The sequence below is a fragment of the Chaetura pelagica genome, unplaced genomic scaffold, assembly GCF_000747805.2.
Source record: "Chaetura pelagica isolate M959 unplaced genomic scaffold, ChaPel_1.0 scaffold69, whole genome shotgun sequence".
NCBI lineage: Eukaryota > Metazoa > Chordata > Aves > Apodiformes > Apodidae > Chaetura > Chaetura pelagica.
Window position 1 is genome coordinate 9,037,960 of NW_009970724.1, and position 23,250 is coordinate 9,061,209.

General features: G+C 36.9%; 1 protein-coding gene across 1 annotated transcript in view; it reads right to left on the reverse strand.

Moving 5' to 3' along the window:
• Positions 1-2,448: 2,448 nt before the first annotated feature.
• ARHGAP29 (Rho GTPase activating protein 29) overlaps positions 2,449-23,250 on the reverse strand; it is a 48,456-nt gene continuing 27,654 nt past the window's right edge. The window contains exons 3-23 of the mRNA XM_010006634.1: positions 20,926-21,022; positions 20,492-20,564; positions 16,606-16,666; positions 15,997-16,134; positions 15,656-15,720; positions 15,063-15,173; positions 14,855-14,935; positions 14,413-14,601; positions 14,049-14,186; positions 12,316-12,503; positions 10,344-10,510; positions 9,792-9,920; positions 9,522-9,620; positions 7,877-8,040; positions 7,454-7,642; positions 7,168-7,305; positions 5,719-5,951; positions 4,645-4,951; positions 4,354-4,462; positions 3,867-3,986; positions 2,449-3,338 (exon numbers count right to left, since the gene is read on the reverse strand). Coding sequence (XP_010004936.1) covers positions 2,449-3,338; positions 3,867-3,986; positions 4,354-4,462; positions 4,645-4,951; positions 5,719-5,951; positions 7,168-7,305; positions 7,454-7,642; positions 7,877-8,040; positions 9,522-9,620; positions 9,792-9,920; positions 10,344-10,510; positions 12,316-12,503; positions 14,049-14,186; positions 14,413-14,601; positions 14,855-14,935; positions 15,063-15,173; positions 15,656-15,720; positions 15,997-16,134; positions 16,606-16,666; positions 20,492-20,564; positions 20,926-21,022 — 3,686 coding nt within the window. The remainder of the gene's footprint in view (positions 3,339-3,866; positions 3,987-4,353; positions 4,463-4,644; positions 4,952-5,718; positions 5,952-7,167; positions 7,306-7,453; positions 7,643-7,876; positions 8,041-9,521; positions 9,621-9,791; positions 9,921-10,343; positions 10,511-12,315; positions 12,504-14,048; positions 14,187-14,412; positions 14,602-14,854; positions 14,936-15,062; positions 15,174-15,655; positions 15,721-15,996; positions 16,135-16,605; positions 16,667-20,491; positions 20,565-20,925; positions 21,023-23,250) is intronic.

Genomic DNA, 23,250 nt, shown 5'->3' on the forward strand with positions numbered 1-23,250 from the left:
CAACGTGCAAGCGTTTATAAAAGTTGATAAATTAAAAAGTCACACGCTGGCCCTTAAGCCACTGCCTCCCCGTCCCCTACAGGCTGGCCTGTTTCCTGGACTGGTGGGAAAGTTCGAGAAGAATCCTCTGGGCCTGCGCTGCAGCCCCTCCTGTGGCATCAGAACTCTGGAACAGGCTGCAAAGGCTTTCATTTCAAAAGAAGTGCACCTGATTCTTCACCTGTATTGCCTCAAAAGAGTCAAAGACATTATCAAGCGCAGACACGCTCTTGCAAGTGATGATTTTTTCCACAAAATCATGTGTTTTTACCGGACACGTGCTGGCCTGCAGACGCAGGCACCACGCTCTCCCGCTGAGCCGCCCGGTCACAGCAAACCAAGCCCTGAAGCACTTCTTGAACAGCAGACGACTCCCCCGCTAGCGAAGTATGGAAGCAGATGGTACATACAAAGCAATATGGTAACAACCAGTAGTAACTGGTGGTATGAGTTGGTTTAGAAACATTTGTCAGTACTCGGAGATTAGTACATGTTACTGTAATTCTCCATTTCAACAGCCTGCCCTGGGGAATACTGGAGATCCTCCATCCAACATTTCTTAAGCCATTAGCATATTCAGTGCTAGATGTATGCTGAAACACTAAAATATAGTGAGACGATAGATTTAATGGTAGTTCATAAATTCCTTTGCCATCTTATAACCCTAATCTACTTTGATCTGCACCATGCTTTCACAACTGTGCTGAGGTTCTGCTACAATGCCCGTTATGTTTCATTAATGCTATTTCTGCTCATTCACCAGTTGTGTGAAGTTTTTTTATCCCCCCCTCCATTCTCAAAGTGGAATAAACACTCATCTATGTCAAGAAGCCTTTATCCCTCCTTATTTTATTATGCAACTCACAATGCCAGTCTGGGCAGACAGCAGCATCTGGCACTTCAGCTTTTTGCAGTATGAGGCAGCTCCCGGAAGAATCCACTAGCATGTCCAAGACTCTCCAGTGGTAGCATGGCCTTTGCCAAGAGTGCAAGCCATGCTTCTGCAGAAATATGACAGGGAATCAGAAGTTCATCATTCCAAGTTTAGTATCTTTTGTTCTGGAAACTAGAACCAGATTTTGTCCACTGAATGTAGTGTGGGATTTTACTGGGATTGTTGGGAAGAAGGGCAAAGGGAACGGACTGGCAAGGTCCAGCATATTTTATGTTGTAAAAAACACAAAAAACCCAATTATTTGCTTTTCCTGTCCTTTGAGAGTCCTCTTTATATTCTTATATCAGTAGAAAGTAGCATGCTAAAATAACTAGGTGAAAAAGGGTCAAAGCTAATTGAAATCTCATTAAGAAAAGTGTGTTGCCACCCCATCCCTGGAAGACAGATGCAGTAGAGTACTACACTATTGCAAAGGCCAAATGTGTGTATTTTAATAAGTTAGAAGAAATCCAGATACAGAAGCCATAGAGTCACTGAAATGTTAACAAGTTAATATATTTCAAAGCAAATACAGTGTACACATAAAAACCATTTAATACAAAGTGGAAACCATTAGATGCACCTACTAATGCAGATTTTTTGTTATTTTCAGCTCTTTCACTGAAGCTTGGAAACAATGCTCTTCATTTCAGTTACACCAGGTCAAGTGGTGAAACTGATCTATAGCAAGCAAATCACTGCCTTTTCACTCAACTGGGAAAGACAGCACCACTGCAACTGATAGTCTCTCCAGAAGGGCATCCAAACAAAACAGGCTGTGCACATATGCCTCACTCGCCGCTAAGCGACAGAGGAAACCAGATGTGGATTAATTGCTGCTTCTGAAAAGTACAGCTCAGTAAGTGCATCCTTGCTGTATAAAAAAAATATTAAAGTGACAACATAGAAAACTGGCAACAGATAACCATGTCTACCTAAAATATACACATATGATACATAATTAAAGGCCATGCTGGCCAGTACGTAAGTCTGTGCTGGAGCAAAGCTTTAATTGCACAGATTAGAAAACTGAACAAATGCTTTTACAGAGCAAAGCATAAAAGCTTTGGTTTATGCTGACACAGTGAACATAAAACCTTCCATTTTTATTATAGCATCTATTACAAAAAATGGCTCCTTTCACTGTTACATGCAATAATTGTTTCTCTATGAATAAGTACTCCATTCCATACCATGAAATGAAGCTCAGTGTCTTATTCAATGAACCCATTAACTGTCTCTAGACTGGGAATGCATTAAATTTTTATGAAAAGCTACTGAATGACGAAAAGTTTGACTTATTTCCTTCAAATTCCCCAGCCCTCCCCCCATTTTTAAAATGCTGCATATATAAAAATAACTCAAATATGGCACTAAAGTGGGATTCTCAAGGGAAGGCAAAGAATAAAGGGCCAAAAAGAAGCCTCCATTGTCAACATTTACAAATTGCATCCAGTCCAAGGGGAATTTGCACCCTATACAAAGTGAGCTTCCCTATGTTCCAGTTCTTGAATCCTTTTTGGTCTCAGTCTCTGGTAAGCAGGCTTCACATCTGTGGCATGAATATCCTCTGAGCTAGTTTTTTGTTCATTTGTGTTTTGTTCAGAATCACCTGATGCAAGTGCAGAACTCCCAGCCAGCTTCACAGTATTATCCTGGTGAATCACAGAGCTAACACTGGCTGGTACACAAGCTTTAGCAAAAGAAACCTCTTCATTTTTTGATTTGTTAGAGGGTGGTTTATAAAATGTCCCTGGGGGTGGCTGCAATGTTCTTGGTGCCCTGAAGGCAGCAAGAGGATTAGCATCAGGACCATTCCCTTCTGTTCCTGTCCTTCCTGACCTGGCAGAAGCAGAGTATGGCTTACTAGGAAGAATGGCATTAGGTGAATTGTTACCAATGCTGCATGAAGATAAGGCACTTGCAGTTCCAGTCTCAAGAGTTCGGTTCTCCTGGGGCACATTAGTCACGATCATTGCTGTCCTTTCTGTGATACCATACTGTTTATATTGCTTGTCCCAAGTTTTTCGCAGCATCTGGGTATTGTAACAAGGAGGTCCGCAGCAGGTGTTAACAGCAGGGAGTGCCTTCACCTCTGAAACTTCTTCAATGGTAGGGCTCCTGCCCAGCTTCTCTGGACTTACTGCACCCACATTGCGTGAATTTCTATCATTCAAAACACAGGGAGGAAGTATTCTGTCTACAGGGAGGCTCACAGGGCGAGCAGCTGGTTTTGTCCTTGGAACCCGCAGTGCGACCTTGTTAATCTGACGGTCGGGTTTCACAGGAAGTAAGTTAACTTTACAGCTTTCTTCACCCACAAACGATTCACTATCTCTCTCTGAAGCTGGACTCATGGCATCACCTAGAAACATAAATAGATGTGACTGGATCATTGCACCAAATAGAGAAGTTAGCGAGACTTCTGCCAACAGTACATGGAACTTTATTAGTGATCCCTTGACAGCTGGTATTTTACTGGGTTAGCAGTTTTTAGATATACCTTGTATACATACTGGGAGTATACTGCTTTAACCAAATGTTAGAGTATAAATAGCAGTAAAAGAGATGCTGTACAGATGTAGCTAAGGAAGACACTAAAGGGAAAACACGCAAAAGAAACATGTCACTTTTTTTTTTTGGCTGGTACTTTCCCAGCCCTGAATATTTTCAGTTTTAATATGTTTCAGAGTGTTGCATTTCTGTTCAGGTACAGGACATGACTGAACTGGTAACACCAGCTGAAAATCAGTGTAATTAAAAGGGATCACATATAGTTACTCTTAAATAAAGTAGATGACATCATATCTACATTAAAACAAATTACTGTAGCACTACAGGCAGATAAGCAGAAAAAAAGTCTTATGGAAAATTTAGAGTTAGGTTAGCAAACCTGGCTTTTTGGAAGCAGAAATATTAGAATCCAAAATGCTGGTAGCTGATGATTCTGTCAGAGAATTACTCCTCCCAGAGCCTTCTTGTGTATTTCCAGTGTGTGGCAATGACACAAATTCTGGGGGAAAACAATGGTCAAAATATGTTAATTGCTGGATATTGCTTGTAGCATCATAGTAGATTTCAAAGATCCAGTCACAGCATAATTTTCTTTTTTAAAAAATATATATAAAAGGGAGAAACCAAAACATTGTTGTATTCTATTATCAAATATTTTTAGCTCCGATTCCATAAACATAGGTATCTTGAAAGCTGTTAGGATTTAATTCTGTGTTCCTCTTGCAAGGATAAACAGTGTATCAAGCAACAATAAAGCAGGTTTCATCTCTTACTTCTGTCTAAACTGAAGAACTACAAACACTGTAATCTAATGCATCCATGACTGCTTATTCATGCACCCCCAGACTTAATAAAAGCGCACTAACCAGTTACAGATGTATCTACTCGTTCTTTTGTGTTCCTGTTATTGTTTGATTCCAAAATCAATGCAGTTGTTTCTGAAGCTCTGCTTTCACTCGGAGCTATCAGAATACCCTGTTAAAAAGTCAGAGCAAAAATAAATGAGAACTCAAGAAGAAAGGCACTCCTTTCCAAAAAAAACCAACAAAACAACCCACAAGGAGTTAACAGAAGTGTGCTCTGGAATGCTGCAGCATTTGACATAGAAGCTAAGATGGCACAGGTAACATTGCAGCAGCACAAGAAAAGTCACTCACTTCCTTTGCAGCCACAAATGACTTCCTCTGCTGCTGTGGCTCTCTCTCTTCTGCTGACAAAGCAACTCTGACTGTAATGGCATTTTCTTGAGATAGAGACGTGCTCAGAAGTGGATTCAATGGAACATCAAATATTTTTTCATAGTATGTTATGAGCAGCTCCACTACCCGGGCCTGATAAGGGTAATCCACAAGTGATGACAAAGAAACTGTAGCATCTGATTGACGTGGCCTGATCAGAGTTGGACCAAATATTATGCCAAGGTTGCTGGCTGACATTTTGTTTTCATCAGACTGTTCTGTAACCCTGCATAAAGAGGAGAAAAAATCCCAAGCCCAAGCCCCAAGAGTTAAGTTTTACTACTTCAGAAATATTTTAGATATTAAAATACTGTCTTATGTCTAAAGAAGTTAAAAGACAATAAAAAACTGAAGGTGGGTTTGGTAGACAGGCAGAATCTTCACTGCAGACTGCATTTAGCAGCAGCTTGGACTAAGTGCTTTCCATGCAGGGTGTTTTTACCCTGTATTTGGTTAATGTTAATTGTGGCTATTTGGCATTTCTGGGGAAAAGAACATCTATTTTCTAATTAATAATTTGGTTGTGGCCCAATATCATCCATTCTTATTGGTAGTCATCATCTTAGTACATTCTCATACATCATCATACAATCCAGAATTTGGAGGACAAGGACATGTAACTGGAGAATGGTTATTAAGAAACATGATTCAAGTTTCAATTTTCTGTAAATAGCTACCAATTCACTACCCTATCGAGGTCATATCTTCATTTAAAGCACACCTAGGTTAATTCAGCTTCCCCAAGTTACTACTTGCTGACCACCATGCAAACAGAGAATCAAGAATAATGGAGCTCAGCTCTTCCCATTCTTTCTTTGCATTTCATATATTCCCTCATCTGATAATTCATTTCATTGGAAAGAGAAACAGCAACAGAACAATGTCACTCAAGGCCTATGTGACTTCTTTCTCTACAGTCACCAAAAGGGCATGCTACACAGCACATAGCAGTTAATTTTTCAACATCAGTTTGCATTTAAAGTCTTTTCTCACCTGTGAAGGTGTCCAATAAGGTACTGAAGAGTGTTATAGTTTGGTACAGGCAGTTGTTTCAGAAGATCTTTAATTTTAATGATGATCCTATTCAGTTCAATACAGATTGACTGTCTTTTCTTTGATTTGGGGCTAGCTTGCTTAGTGTCCAATTCCTCAGTAATATTCTGGCTTTCTTTTGCAAGTCCAATGAACTCATTGTAGAGCCGAAACAAAATCAAGGGTTCTGGAAGCTGAAGAAATAAGAAAATTTCAGAAACACACTGAAGCCTGAACTTTTGTTTCTTTCCTGTTTTTCTTCAACTTTGTCTGGTCTGGCATATTTTTCCAGTCTCTGATAGTATATTACACATGGTATCAAGTTTGGTCCATATTCCATCTTTAAAGATTGGATTTTAGGCCACATAACATTTGTTTTTAACTGTGATTTAAGTATTCTCTCAGTATGAAAAGAAATAATAACAACAACAACAAAAATAATGTACAAGAAAGACAAAATCCTCAAACCTGACCTGGCTATTTGCACTGCCTAGATAGCTTAGATAAAAGCAAAATGTAGGAAGACTAGATAAAACTCTCAAGTAGGGCTGAGGATTAATCAAAAAATGTCTAAACCCCATGTTTCTAACTCTGTTCCTGCATTTAAAATGAGTAGGTTTACCTAAAACCAACACAAATAGATCAGCTACAATGAAGTAGTAAGACCAAAATAAAACATTATTTGGTTATTTAGTTAATCAACCCTATTCAAAATTCCGTGCGGTGCCTCAAACTGGTACCCTAGTATGATGTACATAATACGCTGTCTTTTCACTTTAATAAGTAGGCAGAGTACACCTTCATAATTTTTCAAAAGCTCTTAATTTATGGTGATAGTCATAGGATTGGAATGCCTATCTCTGACAGCCAGTGTGAGGAAGAAGACAGGACCATACAGCTAAGGATTATTCCTTTCAGGGTTAACAGTTTTTCAGAGTGACTCAGTAATTTCACTGGGCAACATCCCATCTCATTTTTTCAGAGACATACTGAAACTGTTTGGGAAACTCCATCATGAGGTTTTAAAGCTCTGTTTTGAGAGAAAAAGATTTATAATCTCTCCATACTGAATACATCATCGTTCAGTAGCTGTAATCTCTCCATAATGAGCACATCATCGTTCAGTAGCTGGAGAAGTTTTAGAATTTAAAGCTTCACTGCAAGTTGATAAACAAAAGCTTGTTCAGCATACAGAACTAATATTTAAAGACACATTATGCCCATGTGGAATACAGATTATAATTCCAGCAGTCAGAAATCTCACAGCTTTACAGGCTCCATGTGAAAATAGGCACTCATTTTATCTTCAGCTGCAGGACTGCAGAAAAAAAGGATTTTTTTTTTTTGCTCTTGTATTGAAAAAATGTACTACAATACTGTGGTTTTCCATCTGACCTCTCAAGTACTTACCTGGCGGAGATACAACTTGAGAACATTGCTGATATCATGTGCATAGAGTTCTGAGAGCTCGACCAAATCCTTTCCATTTTCAAAAGCTTGACAAAGCTTTTCAACTCTTGATTTGGCTCCATTCACACGATAGATGCCCTGAAATTAGAAGACCAGCACAACTCTATTTTAATTTGAAAGGCAAGCGTAAAATACTGATATCAACAGAACAGCATTAACATCTTAAGATTATATTTTTTAAAAAAGATTGTTTGTACTTAAGTTTTATAGACAAACTTGAGCATACCTTGACATTCAGTGCTCTGTTTTCAATTTCTGAGGTACACTTTTTGATGATGAAAGGAATGCCATCAGGAGCATTTTTAGCAGCTTGGGCAAATTCCACTCCAATCAAGTGAAGCCTTCCATGAAGTTTTTTGTGCCCACATTGAATAGCTAAAGTCTCCAAACATTTTTTATGGCATGCGAGTGAACACTACAGGGGAGGAAAAAAAAAAGCAGAACATGGTTTAATACACTAAGAAGTATCTCTGCTGTTTGATACCCCATGTGTGAGCAAAAGGAAAGATTGATTAGTCTATTCTGCTTTTGCTTTGAGTTTATAATGATTCCACAAGCCACAAAGTCTGTACTTCTTATAATGCAAGTTTCCAAATCTCCTGACTTCACATAAATCCCAAGCAGCAATTTAAACTATTTTCCAACTTACCTCCTCACATTCAGCTCCATGAAATACCACTAAGCTGTCACATTCTCTGCATTTAGATGGAGCTCTCAGCTTCCGTAGTTTGTGTGTCTGTGCTGCTTTGGACATATTAGCATTTCTAAAAGGTCCTGGAGAATTTGCAGTTTCAGATGTCAGATCATTTAAACCTGGAGAGAATTTCTTTGTTACTGTAATTCTAATACCTACTATTGGGATAGGTTATTGGTTCTGATTTTTTCATTACAGAACACAGAATTCTGTAAGTACTAGCAACTACTGAAGTAATCTAAAACATTTCAATCACAAGGAAGCAAAACAATGTTACAGTTTACGTAAAAGATACATTAACTATCAAATAATCTTACATAAAATTGGAATAAATAAATTTTGTATTTTTAAGTATTTCAGTTTTCTCCTCTATTAATGGCATGTGAAAATATTAGGACATTTAATTCCAACTGCCCTGCAGCTCAGACAACTGTTTCTGTAAATTTCATTCCATGTATTTAAAAATCCTGTACTAGAGAATGACAGATGATATTATGGTTTGCCCTGTAATGTTTCTGAAATACTTAAAAAAAGCAGCGAAGAATTAACACACATTCACAGCAGAGCATATATAAAAAAAAAGAATCACTGGTTCTCACACTTCTGTGAGAATATAAAATTATTTTCCACAGGATTCTAAAACAGAAGAGCAACTGGTGCTTTTTGTGACCAATTTTTTCAAGCAATTTACTTAAAATTCTCTGTAAACAACTCTGTAAACCAAAATACTGTTTTACAGATAAAAACCTTAACATTAACACACACAGTTAGTTGCCCAGAAAGTTTCTTAGAAGTTCAAGTATTACTTAAAGAAGCAAGTGAAAGTCTGCATTTATAAACATGTTGCTATGCTTTAAAATTTGGACCTAAACTAGTATTGTTAACCACAGGGTCATTCCTAGAAGGCAAAGTATACATTTAGGAAATCAGGACTAACTGAAGAACTTCCTAAAGGCTTTACTGAGAAAGTGCCACAAATATTTCAGAACTAGTTTGTAAGTACTACAGACATCCCACAGAACTACTTCTGATAATCCAGTTATTCAGGTTTCAGTACCTGTGGCAACGTTGCATTTATACAGTCAAAATTAATTTGAAAATTAGAAATGGTTTGGTCAGATCTGGGACATTACCAAACATATTATCTAAGCTGAAAAGGGGAAAATTTTAGTTATTACCCTAAACACCTGGATCCACTTTTTTCCAATTATCAACTCTCCATACCTGTGCATTTCACTTTGACGTTTAGCAGTGATCTCAGCTCTAGTGCCATGCAGCTAATTTTAAATGCAAGTGTCTGGAGGGAATGGTTAGTGGATCGTTTATGTTTACCTCAGGAGGGTGAAGACACTAGAAATGTTCAAAGGCTGCCCATGTAGTTAAGCTAAATGTATGAAGACAATTATGCTCTTCTTCATTAAAATGACCTGAACACTATTCTTCAGCTCTCAACCTCAAGTGGATGCACAGTGTATTAGAAGCAATGCTGCTGGTTATCACAGCCTTGTTAATGTACTTTTCTTAAGCACATTAAAGAGAAAAGCCACACTCTATAACAAAAAGCATCTTCTGGGGACTTCAGGTATGGAAACAACATTACCACAGTCTGAAGGAGATGGTGGCTCTCTTTCATCAAGATCATCTGCAGATGACATAGTACCAGTGGAAGGTGTTCGGGGAAGTCGTCTTTTAAAATCCCCTAGCAGATGAGAAAAATTTTCAGGAAGCTGTAAGTATCAGTTCCACCCAACTGCTCACTTTCATTACAGGCTCTGTCCAACACTAGCTAAACTAACAATGGTGTCTTCATTAATGTAAAACAGTCCAAAGAAAAGACTTCAAATTAGTACATAAGTGAGTGGAGCTGTACCTGGGCTAGCTGATGGAGAGTCCATGGATCGTGACTCGCTGCTTCCCCCTGCACTTTCAGAATCACTGCACATTCCTCCACTCTGGTTGCCAACTGACCATGATCTGAATGGTGGTGGCCCTCGTATTGCTTTTGAAAAGGAAATCCACAAATTCCAAACGTCAAGGACAAAAAACAAATAAACAAAAAAAATTATTGAAGTCTAAGTCTAATGATGATTTTATTAAAAATAAGACAAAATTGCAGAAGTTATCATCAACATGAAATATAGTAAAAAAAGCCCAGTGTACATTCCTGTAAAAACTTCAGGATGTAAAATTAATTTCAGAAATGTGACAGTCATACTTCTGCAAAAGACCTGAAATAAACATGAATCTAGGTGTACATACAGGCAATTCTCCATTTCTCCTTAGGCTCAAGTACGTAACTTATTACAGGCTTTGAACTTTAAAATACATTTTTGACCCCTTCAGTGCTATATTTCTGACAGTCAGACATACAGCACCTGTATTTTTATTTAGAGACTGAACTCCAGATGAAATACAGAACTACCTTGGATATCTGTGCTGCTGGAAGATCTCTTCTCTCCCATCTTTTGTGAACGATGATACACTGGGCTTCCCACATCATCTAATGTCTGAGCAGGAAAATCTCCGGAACACTGAGACAAGTTACCATGTGACATATGGACACTGTTGGTTGACTGCTTATTAAAAACCCTTCAGAAAGAAGAAAGTAATTTGAAGAGTGAGATATAATTAAATAAAAAGCAACGATTGTTTGTTTTTATCCCCAAGATTCTTCATGTAATTGCTGTTCATGAACATACGTATTTTACATGTAATTATTAAAGCCTAGATTAAAAAGAAAATAATAAAAGGAGATGGGTGGCAATTTATTTTTCGTTAAATATGAACAATTTCCATATGTTTCCCCCCCCCCCTTTAAATCAGCTTTTCCACATGTCTTCAAAGTATTACAACTGGTATTTTGCAGACTCTGAAAAAACAGCAAAGCTGTTAATCTAAAAACCAGAATAATTCAGAGGCTACTGCATCCTACTTTTATGCTTTCCTCCAAGAGATTCTCTGTCCAGCTATCAGGACCATTCACCTAATAACATATAGGTGTTAAAATGGTGTGCTTTTTTAAAAAGCCACAGAAAACATGTTGAAGCTGCCAGAGTGCTTATAGTCAGCCTCTTGTGAAAATCTGCTCTCTAGATAAGGACAGAAAACAGTTAACAGTAATTAATGGAAAATGCCAAAGCACCCTGTGGACAAAATGGCCTGCTAGCCAAGTTAGCATCAGGAAGCTATTCATTAATCAGTTCTACCCTATCCAGCTGAAGGAAATAAAGATTTAAAAACATTAAAATTTGCATTATCCAAGCTGTTGTCTGTTAAAGGGATGCAGACCTAAACAATAAAAATGATCACTTCAAGTACACAAGAATCACAGGGCCATGTCAAAGAAAACAAAAGGTGGAGAGAGGGGGGAAAAGATCTCCTATAAATCTTAAGCAGTAAATAGCTGGGAGAGCACACAAAGAGTTTGAAATTTCATGCTCATCAGTTTCTTGGGGAGCTGCATAGTTAAATCCCCCTAAGTCAACGTTTATGAGTATAGCTAAATCAGTCTCAAAGGGCAGGAAATTTACAGACAAGAACTAAGAATCTCAGCTTTAACTTTGAATTTCCTGGCTTTTGTTGGTAGAAATCTGACTCAAGCATTAGGTTTTTTGTATTTAGTTTCCTTTTGAAAGACGATGACGACACTTTCCTGTAGAACTGTGAAACAGGCAGATTGGAATGGATATTCTGGTGCTTTAGTGCCAAGAAGACTATTTTACAACAAGTTAAAGGTGGAAAAGCACTTGGCATACTGATATTAGGAGTCTTTTTTTGTCTTTTAGTCTTTACTTCCAGATTAGCTGTATCTTTAATAAATTAACAGTAAAACCTGCCATTTCACACAGGTTTGAAAAAAAATATTTAGTTATAACATAGGGACATGTGGATTTCAAACTTGTTTTAGTCACATAGCATAGACAGAAATTGAGCAACACTTCTGGCCAAAAAAAAGTTGCCCAATGTAAACAATATGACAGAAGGTAACGTAGCAGCAAGGTCTGCAGAAGAGGAACAGTACCTCCTCAGGCTTTCTAAATTGATTATCAAATACTAGATGGCAAGACCCACACTACAGAGTTCAAAAGTTACATTTTTTATATGAAGCAGTATCTAAGTTAACATAATAACAAGTCACTTCTTGAACAACAACCATAAATGGTTTAGCAAGTCTTACCATACAAAATTACACTGTTCTTCAGAATTTAAAGTCAGGTTTCAAAGTAAACATTATATATAATTACCAAAAGATAACTCAAAGAAATAGAGAATGGTAAAGCATGATGAAGTACCAGGACTAACTGCTCCCCCAAAGAGGTTGTTTTACTGTTAAAGACATGTGCCTAGTATTTAATTCTAAACCAAGTATATGCCACCTGTAGTTTGGGACTTACCCATCAACTTGGGAACTCTGGATTTCAAAACCTGGTTCAATAGGAACACCTTCCTTTGGCAAACTTTTCACAAACTCTGAATACTGCTGACCAGGGTCATAAAGTTTGGCACTCTCACAAAGGGACTGGCAGTTAACTGGAAGAGATACAACCTGAGCATGCTGCAGCTGGAACAGGTTAACTGTTGCCTGTTAGGAGAAAAGAATTTTAGTATTTGTAAATCCATCCACTAAATATGTCACTTGCACTTTGCTCAACCCAAATTATCATCACAACAGAAAAATAGTTAAACAGTAAGACTAGAAAAATTGTAGAAAATTCAAAATTTGTAGGGATAGACTTCCTACAAGGTTCCTGAAAGCCAACTGCAAAAACTTAATATACAGTATTGGTATTAGTATTCCTCTACTCTCTGGGTTATTAAACAGTGCAGGTAGTGAAGACAATTCCAAAGCCTACCCACTTATGGTTAATCAAGGTAAACAGCAAGGTTTGTTGCTATCAAAAAAAGGCAATTCTCATGCTCTGCTGAGAATGTTAGTCACCATTACAATTATGAAGTTGGAGTTCCAAACTCAGATAAACTCCGTATCACCTTGAGACAAGAAATGGACAAAACTTCTTGTCCCAGCAGAAGAGAATAACTGAACACTTTCTTTGTTAAATTACATAATACTTCTAAAATATTTTATCATAAGGCAGAGACAAGGAAAGAGACACTGCATAGCTGCTTCTTCAGCTTGGGGGTTTCAAAGTATTGTGCAATTTAAATATAGTTGAATTGACAAGTTTAAGCCTTCTACTGGTCTTACAGGATGGCTTTTGGTTTGCTTGAAGGAGGGGAGTCTGTTTTATTTTCCCTTCTCCACTCTAGCATTGTCTGTCATCTAAAAAACCCTACAGATCTATTGGGATAATGTGCTCTTAAAGCTTTATTAGAAATGTGTATGTAGATACACTGTTATAACAATCCTTGGCTTATTTACACACATTAGTAGCTATGGATGCTGTATTAATCAAGACTATCAAGATGAGCAGGCTTCATGCTGCAGCTTGTTAATATGTTAAGGGCGAGTGTCAGGAGGATGGAGCCAGGCTTTTTCCAGTGATGTCCAGTGATAGGACAAGGGGCAGTGGGTGCAAAGTAGAGCACACGAAGTTCCACGTAGGCATCAGAAAAAACTTATTTACTGTGAGAGTGACAGAGCACTGGAACAGGCTGCCCAGAGAGGCTGTGGAGTCTCCTTTGCTAGACATATTCAAAACCCGCCTGGACACATTCCTGTGTGATGTGCTCTAGATGATCCTGCTCTGGCAGGGGGGCTGGACTAGATGATCTTTTGAGGTACCTTCCAACCCCTAAGATTCTGTGATTCTGTGCATCAGCCAAACAGATTTGCTAATGCACTAATGAAAATAATGCGAGTGGGAGCTGTATTTTTAAGCAACCAAGTAACACTACTAGTAGCAATATTCCTTGTGAGTTTTTACAACAATTCTGTAGGCAGGGTTCTTGCAAGGCAACAGCTCATGAAAAAAAAACCCTGAAGATACATACAACACCCTGTTTTGTTAAAAGCCTAGCAGAAGCAGAACACCACAAACACTAATTTTCTATTGGCTTGACCTCCATCCTTTGAAAACTTTCTATTTTAAGCAGTTAACACTATAGATGGGGCTTTTTCTTAATATTTAGATATCTGTGCCCAACATATCTTAAAAAGCATACTTACAGCTTTAAGAGTAAGATCACACTGGTAAATAAGCTCCCGAAGCTGTGTTAAGACATCACTTTTAAATCTTTCCAGATCATTTCTTTTTTCTTCAACCTCTGCCATGCTTGCTTTATAGTGTTCATTGGCCTCTTCAGCCTAGAGAAAAAAAACAAGTAAGAAAGGGTTGATGGACTACAGGCCTTGATACAAGGAAAAGCCCATTTAGAAATGGAAACTCCCATTTAGAATAAAAGGCCAAAAGAGCATAGCATGATTAAAATTAAGAATTATTAACAGAACACTTGCTCAAATGCTCCAATTGGGAAAGCATGAGTAATTCTAAGTGCAGGCTTAACTTTAAATGCAAGAGAAACACACGTACTTTTTGAAGAGCTTCCTCTTCTAACCTTCTTTTTTTTTCCAGCTGCTTGCTGAAATCTTTCACAAAGCTTCCACTTGAGCTAAGATGTTCCTCCTCAGCACGAGCAGTGCAGGATTTTGCCTTTTCATACTCATCTTGACGCTGTGTATACAGCAACTTCGCCTTTCGTAAAGCAGCTTCCAGCTCTTGCTGCAGAATGCAACAGAAGAAAAAAGCAAAACAATTATTTCAATTTTCCAGTTATTTAATATGATGTTTAAAGAGACTATTATGCACAGGTCTGTACACTGCAGTTCAAAGTACATAGCCATAGAAAGATAACCTCTTACAAATAAAAATGTCATGAAACTGACAGTTATTTACTACATAACAGCCTATCTTGAAGGTTTTGTCCTTTTGAAGAATTTTAGATTGAACCCTTAGATGAAAAAGAAATACCAACCATTTTTTTCTGTTCTCGCTGCCAAAGCTCCTTGATATCTTTCCTTTGTCTATCCAACTCATTTTTCCTTCCAAGAAGAGGCTAGATAGGAAACATTAACAGAGTACATAAAAGGTATATAGTCTACAAGTTTTTCCTTTTAAATAATCTGTGCTGTTACAAAACTTTTTAAAAACCTAAACAATATCTTAGTCTTTTTCAAGCTTACCTGCACAAATTTGTTAGACTGGAGAGCAGCAGCTGTTTGTTGCCAAAGTTGATTGCTCTCAATATCATTTTGGAAAGCATTAATGAATATAGATTGGAATGGCATGTAATCCTAAAATTACACAAAAAAACCAACATTGATGTTCTAGGTAAGGTAGAAGTATGAAGACATTCTAAATGGTTGTATAATTGAACTAGATTTTCAATTATATTTAATAAGGTATTTATATGTGTGGAAGTCAGAGTAAGGTATGAATGTAGAAAATGAATACTTTCTCATTTATGTCTCATTATACTAGAAAAACACTCTGAAAGACAAGTCTATATGTCCAAACCACAAAGCATACAAGACAGAAAAAAGCATATTGTGAAAATGATAAGGCTATTCTGGGTTTTTAACAAAAAAGAATTTAAATATCCAAATTTCCTTAAGAGATGGGAAGACAAAACGAAACCGAACTTTCAACTAGTGATTTACATAAATATAAATTCTTAAAAATCCATTTGTCAACATTCCCAAAGTTTTACTCTTGGACAAGATATCAAGACATATTTAAGACTTAATAAGAGTCCAAACCCCTAAGATATACTCACCTGCTGTCCAACAACAGCTTTAGCAGTTTCAGCCATTTTTGCTAAGTTTTTAGCACACTCCACTTCTGTTAAAAAAATTAACAGTTACTGTTTACACTAACAAGTATACCACATGCTAAATGCTTTTTACATTCTTCCTCTAACCAATAGGCTATAGAGGGGAGCACCTTCAATTTGTTACAGGCCTTTAATTATAGGAAATGCACAATAGTTTTGTCCACTTCAGTGGAACAGTTACTAATTTAGAAATCACATTATTGACAGTCTGCAGAACAGAGGCCTGACAACAGATTTAATTTCATCATGACAAAGCTGATTAAAAGCCAGAAAGAGCCACTCACCCAAGCTAAGCTTTTTTTCTACCCATCCAACCACATCCTTGGTATATTTTGACCACGCTTTAGCATACGACAGAGCTGATTCAATTCCGCTGTCATTTCTTAGGAGCATGTTGTCCACCTCCTCTGCTTGAAGATGTCCTGAAAATAAAGCATTGGACACAAAGAAGTGAATTTTAGACATGACCACACACTGAGAGCAAAGCCAGTATTAGCCAATTGTGAATGCTTAAGCAGCTCTCATCTTGAGTTGGTCTTTAATGCTATTTGACTCTAAATAAGACTGACAGAGGTTTTAGAACAAATTAAAGGGTCATAGTGTTTTATCTTGAGTAGTCATATGGTCAGCATAACATTCTTAAAGAAAGTGACCCAACAAAACACCAATCATACGATGACATAAAAAATGCTTCAGGCCTTGGTTCTTTCCACCCCCAAAAAAGCAACCCATGTTGGTTATTCATAAAAACACAAAACCTGTGCAATAGTAATTTTTTACAGTGAAGTTTTAATGGCAGCATAGGTATAAAAAAGTCACCAAGCAACTTATTGGTAACATTTTAGAAGATGAAAACACAGGTAGTGTTTTTAAATATTAAATTAATGACCTACCTGGAATATCATCCCTTTCATGCAGTGAGCCCCCAGACTCCACAGAAAGATTCTCAAAAGACTGGTGTACAAGAAACAAGATATTAAGTTAGAGAAGAAGAGCTCTCACTAGAACTTAAAGCTAACAAACTGTGACATCTATCCCTTTTATTTTGCAGATAAAGCAAGAAATTGTGCTGTAACTCCCTCTCATGTAAGGCACAATACCTTCTAATCTCCCATAGCTGTCAATTGAGCCATAAAAAACAGGAAGGAATCATTATATATGTTTAAACTAACAACCTTGAAAGGCTATGGTGAAAGAGTTAATTGTTTAACAAATCAGGTTGATATTTAAGTGACCTCCAGCTTTTCTTAGTACTCTACCTCTTGTAAAAAGTATTTCATACAGACCTAGTAAAATATACATATAACAGGAAACATTGTACACGCCTTTAAAATCCTGTCTTTCTTCTTCAAGGAAATCAAGTTATGATTTCTCCTAGTTTACTTACAAGTGTGCAGTGTAGGCACAACAGCTGAGTAGTAACACTTGCTAATGAAACCCTGATAATCGGTACAACCTGACAGAATTTAATCCAACAGTAAAGGGAATTTAGCACAAGATTTCATCCCTGCCTTTGTCCTCAAGATGCATTTTGCTACTCCTTTAATTGCGAGTTGAACTATTAGTGAGACTGTGCCGTAAACCAGGCTGCTGTACAAATTTAAATGAATAGTTTACCTACTAACTACCCCCTTTTTAAAAAACACAAAACCCAACACAACCCTGCACCATTTTAAATTACGAAGCTACTCTTGAAAAGAAAGAGGAGGCAGAAGACAAAGGCTGAGAAATAGCTTCAAGTGGCCTTAAGATTTACAAGAACAGCTTGTTTCCGCTGAAGATTTTGGTGCCGTTTTATTTTCAGGCTTAAAGCTAAAACAGAGCACAGCAACTATGATGCAAGTAGTTTTTCTATGTTTGGTTGCTTTTTTTAAAATATAAATGGTAACAGATCATTAATCACACAAAAATTCCTCAACAATCATTGTTTACTTCACAGCAAAAGCAGCTTTTCCATATACCAAAACATGCAAGGTATTATTAATAATTTACAATGAACAGAATCAAACCACAGCCTAAAGAAATGCCCATTGCTAAGAAAGTAGAAGACCAGTACAATTGCTGTACAATACAAGAGAACTTCAGGAAAATGGAAGGGCTTTTTCAGAACAGATGAGTAATCCGTCCAAAGTTACCAACAAAAGAGAGAAAACAAACAACCAACAACTACCCTGAATTTAGAGATGGATTAATATTCAGTCACACAGAAAGCCTGAACATTCCTAGATTTAATTCTGCTTTGGGTGTAAAGTATTAGTCTCTGAAAGTTGATTTAAAAGAGGAAAGCCCCATACTTTATATTAACTCAGGAGGCACTTATAACTTCTGGTCCTAAAAATTATTTCCCATTCTATAAGAAATAAATAATGTCAGTCCTGAGAATTGTTCACTCCTTTCCAGTAATTCAGGCATACAATCTAAGTAGGGCAGTTAATCAATGCTCATTCATCCCACTGCAAATATGTAATGCCATGCTTTAAAAGCAGGCACATGGACAACTACTTTTACTTGTGTCCTACAACTTATCAGAATTTGATCCATGCAGCTTGCCCCCTCAAGCATCCAATGACTAATCCCAGTGAGCCTAAGGAAAAAAATGAATCCTGACTTCTAGATAGATTTCACTTCTCAACTTCAATCAGTCTCTTCTGCCTTTTTTTTTCCCCCATTACTCCGGAACTCTCACCCTGACAGAGGCAAATCTGCATGCATTTTCAAAATTTTATCCTTTTTTTGTGCTCTCAGACTTACATAGCACCGAAGAGCATTCAAAAGAGCTTGTTCAGTAATGAAAGGTCAGACATGTCTGCCTCAGCTATTACAATGTATTCTAAAGCTCTTCTCTTTTTAATTAAGAAATGTCTTTGCTTCCACCTTGTACTTCTGGTTGAACCGCAAGGGCTAAAATGAGCACAATTACATTTGCTAAGAGGGGGTATATGTATCACTTATCTTAAGCTTCCAAGTGAAATGCCTAAACTAAGGAATGTAGACTCCCCGGCAGTCAAGAGAAACAACATCAGCCTCCCCCCACTTTAGGGCAATTCTCAACAGCTTAGTTAGGGAGGTCCCTAACATAACAGGCAATTAAAATATGTCTCCTTAATCAACCCTCAAAGCATTTACATGTTAAACTCTACCAAAATGTTATGCTCTATTTTTTTTAAGATACAGCCAGCTGCTATATTCAGCTACTGAATTTACACATCTACAGGAATGGAAAATTAATACAACCACTCAGATATTTTGCGTTTAAGTCCTCCTAACACACAACTCCTAGTTGGCCTCTAAATTCCTCTCTGAATTGCAAATCAAAGTGAAATGCTTTTTCTGTTGAATGTGTATTTATTTGCCTGAATGAAAATGCACTTAAAGTTAAGACAGATTTCCAGGAAATTGAACCATAATATCCTACCTGCTCCAAAATTTTTAATTGTTCCCTTCCACAGGAGAAAAAGAAAATAACACTAAAAAAAGGTTTTAAAATAAAAACTGGTGACTTCTGGAAAATCTAGAAGAGAATTTCTTATTAATTTCACTATATTCTAATTTGCCCATTGTCTTCCCGCACCCTCATGTTCATAATTTAGCTAAGCATTCACTTCACAACACAATATATGGGACCATTTAATTCCACAGGAAGACGTTTTTGCATTGCAAACCCGTTACAAGGCTAAAATGTTGGCAAATTCAACACCTTCCTTCTCCTAGTGAACCGATTAGCTGAAATAGTACTTGTTCAAATTATCTCATTTAAGTTAACTATGACGCTGGGGTTCTTGGCTATTTTATTTCATACTTCTTATGAGGAACCAAATCCTCTGATTCTAAGTCTCCTGGAACCAGTTTCCTGAGAAGCCTCCTTCCCCCCTCCATGTAGTTTACAAAGCTGAGTTTTGTAGCAACTACAGAAGTAGAGCTTCTGTGATCATCTTTCTTATATATCTGTTAACAAACAGTGAAAATTTAAGATGACTACTTGCGGTACCTGCACAGCATTGCTACAATCATGGCTGCATGAAGGAGCACTAAGTTTCAAGTACATTTAAATGAAATATTTAAAAAACCCAAAATCTAAAATTTTCAGCCTTGCTACAAGTTGGCCTTTCATATGCATCAATTATCTGCATTTTCCTTGCACGTAACTTTTAATTTGACTTGATTTACTTGAAAGTCTACTTCAAAATACACAAAAGCTCAGAAAAGAATTTGGTATGAACACTTTTTAATCTCACCTTCAAAGTGTATGAAGGGGAGTTTAAAATGCTAATGTTTTTCTTTGACTACCTATAAGTTGACAGTGCTATTTCCGTTCACTTAATGAACTGTTGAAACAGCTACAGCACAAGCTGGTCTCTGGAAGAAGAAGAGGTTATTTTTTTAAATAAATATGACTCTTTAAAAGCCAAAAAGGGGTCATAAAAACTTTTCCTTCTAGGTCTAACAGGTCTATTCTAACTACTCCAGCATGCAAATCGTTCAAGTATCTTAAGTATTTAGATCTTTTCACTTAACCAATTAAAAAATCTCAAGCACAATTATAGAAGGTTATCATTTACATATTTGAGCACTAGACCTGTTGAGTCATCACTGGCACTTAGAAGAGAGAATAAATTCAAGTCTCTGAAACCTTGAATGCATTTTTTTCATGCATTAACCTTGTTTGAATACCCAGAAGACTGGGACATCTCCCAGTCCCATGACACAGAGTTTAAATATTAATTCAAATCTCCTTTTAAATTTACAATTCCCCACTCCAAGAGAACGTGTTCAGCCTACCCGACTTCTCCGAGATAGAGGAAGTCCCAATGACGAGCCATTGTCTACATCTCCCATAAGGAAGTCTGAAACACTGCCAGAAAAACAAAGAATTGTGTTACTTCATTACTTTAGCTCACCAAGCAATTTAAGATGACTGAGAACAAAGATTCAGATAATGTTTCTAGTACAATTTAAAAATTCTGCAAAGCAATTTTTAAAAGTGGTTTTATGTTCCCTGCAATTTCTATACTACTGTAATTTTCCTTGCTAAGAAAAACAGCACAAAACCACACAAACAAAGCTGTAAAACTGTTCTGGATGAAGTTAATTTAAAGCAGCTTTATCAGCTAATATAATCCAAAAGAAAACTTAAGGTTTTTTGTTGTTGTTCAGTCTTAATTTGATTCAGCTCCACAAAGCTCTTTAAAAACACCTTCTGGATTCAAACTTACACGTTTCCAAAGGTGAATGCCAATGTTTCAATAGAAGAAAATATTTCACTGAAGAGTTCTCTCTTATTTTCTTCGTTAACTTCTTTGAAGTTCACCGCTTAGGAAGAAGATGAAAACCAAAGGATGAGAGGTGAGGTCAATCAAGCAAGTTTACTAGGCCTAAAGACAAGTTTTATACGCAGTCTTCTACAGAACATACAACACTATACTCTTCTGAACAAGCAAAAAAACACACAGTTTGAAAAAATAATAAGAATGTAAACACTAAAGAAATTACCACAATCCGAATGCTTCCCACAACGACATCAGATTACTTTTTCACTTCCTAGAACTTCCCACGTATGAAGGAGCTTTGTGTGGCAACATGATGGTAACAGGAGGGGAAGAGAGTCAAATCATACAGCAGCACCAACACCACAAAGCATCTCAAGAATGCAGTTAAATATTTGAAAAAATGTTTCTTTTCTGGGTGTGAATGTCAGAATTCAGAACAGGAGCAGCAGTTTATGGGGGTTCCCCCCAACTCTGCCCCAGCTGTATCTGATCCTGTGTATGTATCCAGAACACAGGATTTCTGTCTTGAGTTCAGACAAACATAAATCTATCAAAAGGTAGTATCCATTACAAAACCCTTTAATTATTAGCTCCATTGTCTGGCAAAAATCCCTCAGTTTTGCCTATTAATGTTGGGGAAGAATCTCAGCTATATAGCTATTGTTCCAAAGTGGGAAAATGAGTGTTCCTGGATAAAGCGGACAGTTTCAACTGGTGATCAAGACCAGTATTTAGGCACTCAACACTGAGCCTTTAATGTGCTTCCATGACAAACTGGAATAATGAGGCAAGAATGATTCACCCAGAATTTCTATTAATGTCTACTGGACAAGCGGGACAAGGGGAAGAGAAGACAAAAAGTACAACTATTTTTGTCTGTTTCCAACTTAACTCCTTAATAATTGGTTACTGGAAATTTTTCTTCAGATAAGTTGAGTACACTCCCTTAAGCTAACCTGAGAGCTCTGGATGGAAGATTTCCAAGTTTCACATTGGGAAAACATGACTACTTCATATTAGTATTTATTTTTTAAAAGCTTTTATTTTTTTTTTAAGTAATGCAATATTCTTAATTATCTAGGTACCTAAGTTTACACTTATGATTGTCTGTTTCAGAGATATTGCAACAAGACACATTCATCATTTATTTTTTGCAAGACCTGTGTCAACATTAATTTATGCATCCTTCTCACATTTAAAGCACAGTATGGAAAAAAAGGACTGCAATTACTTCTAGAAGTAGCAAAAATTAAATCACATTAAAATGTTGCCCATTCTATACACATTTTCTTAGCAAATTAAAGTAACAGATTTGAATCTTAAAAAGTATTCAAACTTCCTGCCAGGTGCTTAAACACTAATAGTAACAAACAAAGTAAGCAATCTGCTCCCCCATTTCACTTCCTTTGTGAAAGGAAAAGTTTTTAACCAGTAAATTAACACAGCTGAATCCATTCCTTTTTACACAGCATGCCAACAGGTCTAATCAACATTTTTATAACTACTTCTATACAAAGCTAATAGGGAAAAAAGCATTATTCTCACAGGCTATTTTCACAATTACTCGCAGATTTGGAAAAATGTGTTGTAATAAGTCTACAGCAATTACAAAAATACTGCCTCATATTACACAAATATTAACAGTCTCTGTTGCCAGAGTTCACTGCTAAATTAAAGCCTCTATTTCTTCATAATTACATAAAAAAATGCCTGACATCTTGTTTGAAATGAGACTCAATAAAGTTCTGCAGACGATAACTTTTTAACAACATTGTAAACAGCAGTGGATTACTTTTTTTTTTTAAATTCAGGTTGGTTGAAAAACCTCACTTTTCCACATATAATGTTGCTTATATGTCTAAACTTTGTATCACAAATCATTAAGCAACAGCAGCCATTGCAAGATCTATTGATTACAAGTCAATGACTGGAAAAATCATACCAGTGCTGGCATGAAATGCAAACTGTTTCAAAACTAAAGGGAACCAGCAAAAGCTGTCCATATATTCAAAGAACTTACCACCAAAACACTCGTATATCCATTAGCTTCACTGTCTTCAAAGAAAGAGCACTTCTTTCACTTTGCTAATGAGACATCAGTATAGATTGCCTCCCCCTAAAGAAATGCCGTCCTGTTTCACTCTGCCTTCCTGTTCCAGGAAGAGTTTTGTTAAACTTTACAAATTATATACCAGAGAAATCCCTTCTTTTAAGAATCCATGACAAACAGAATAACCAATTTCAATTTTCTCAGAATTATCACTTCTTCCA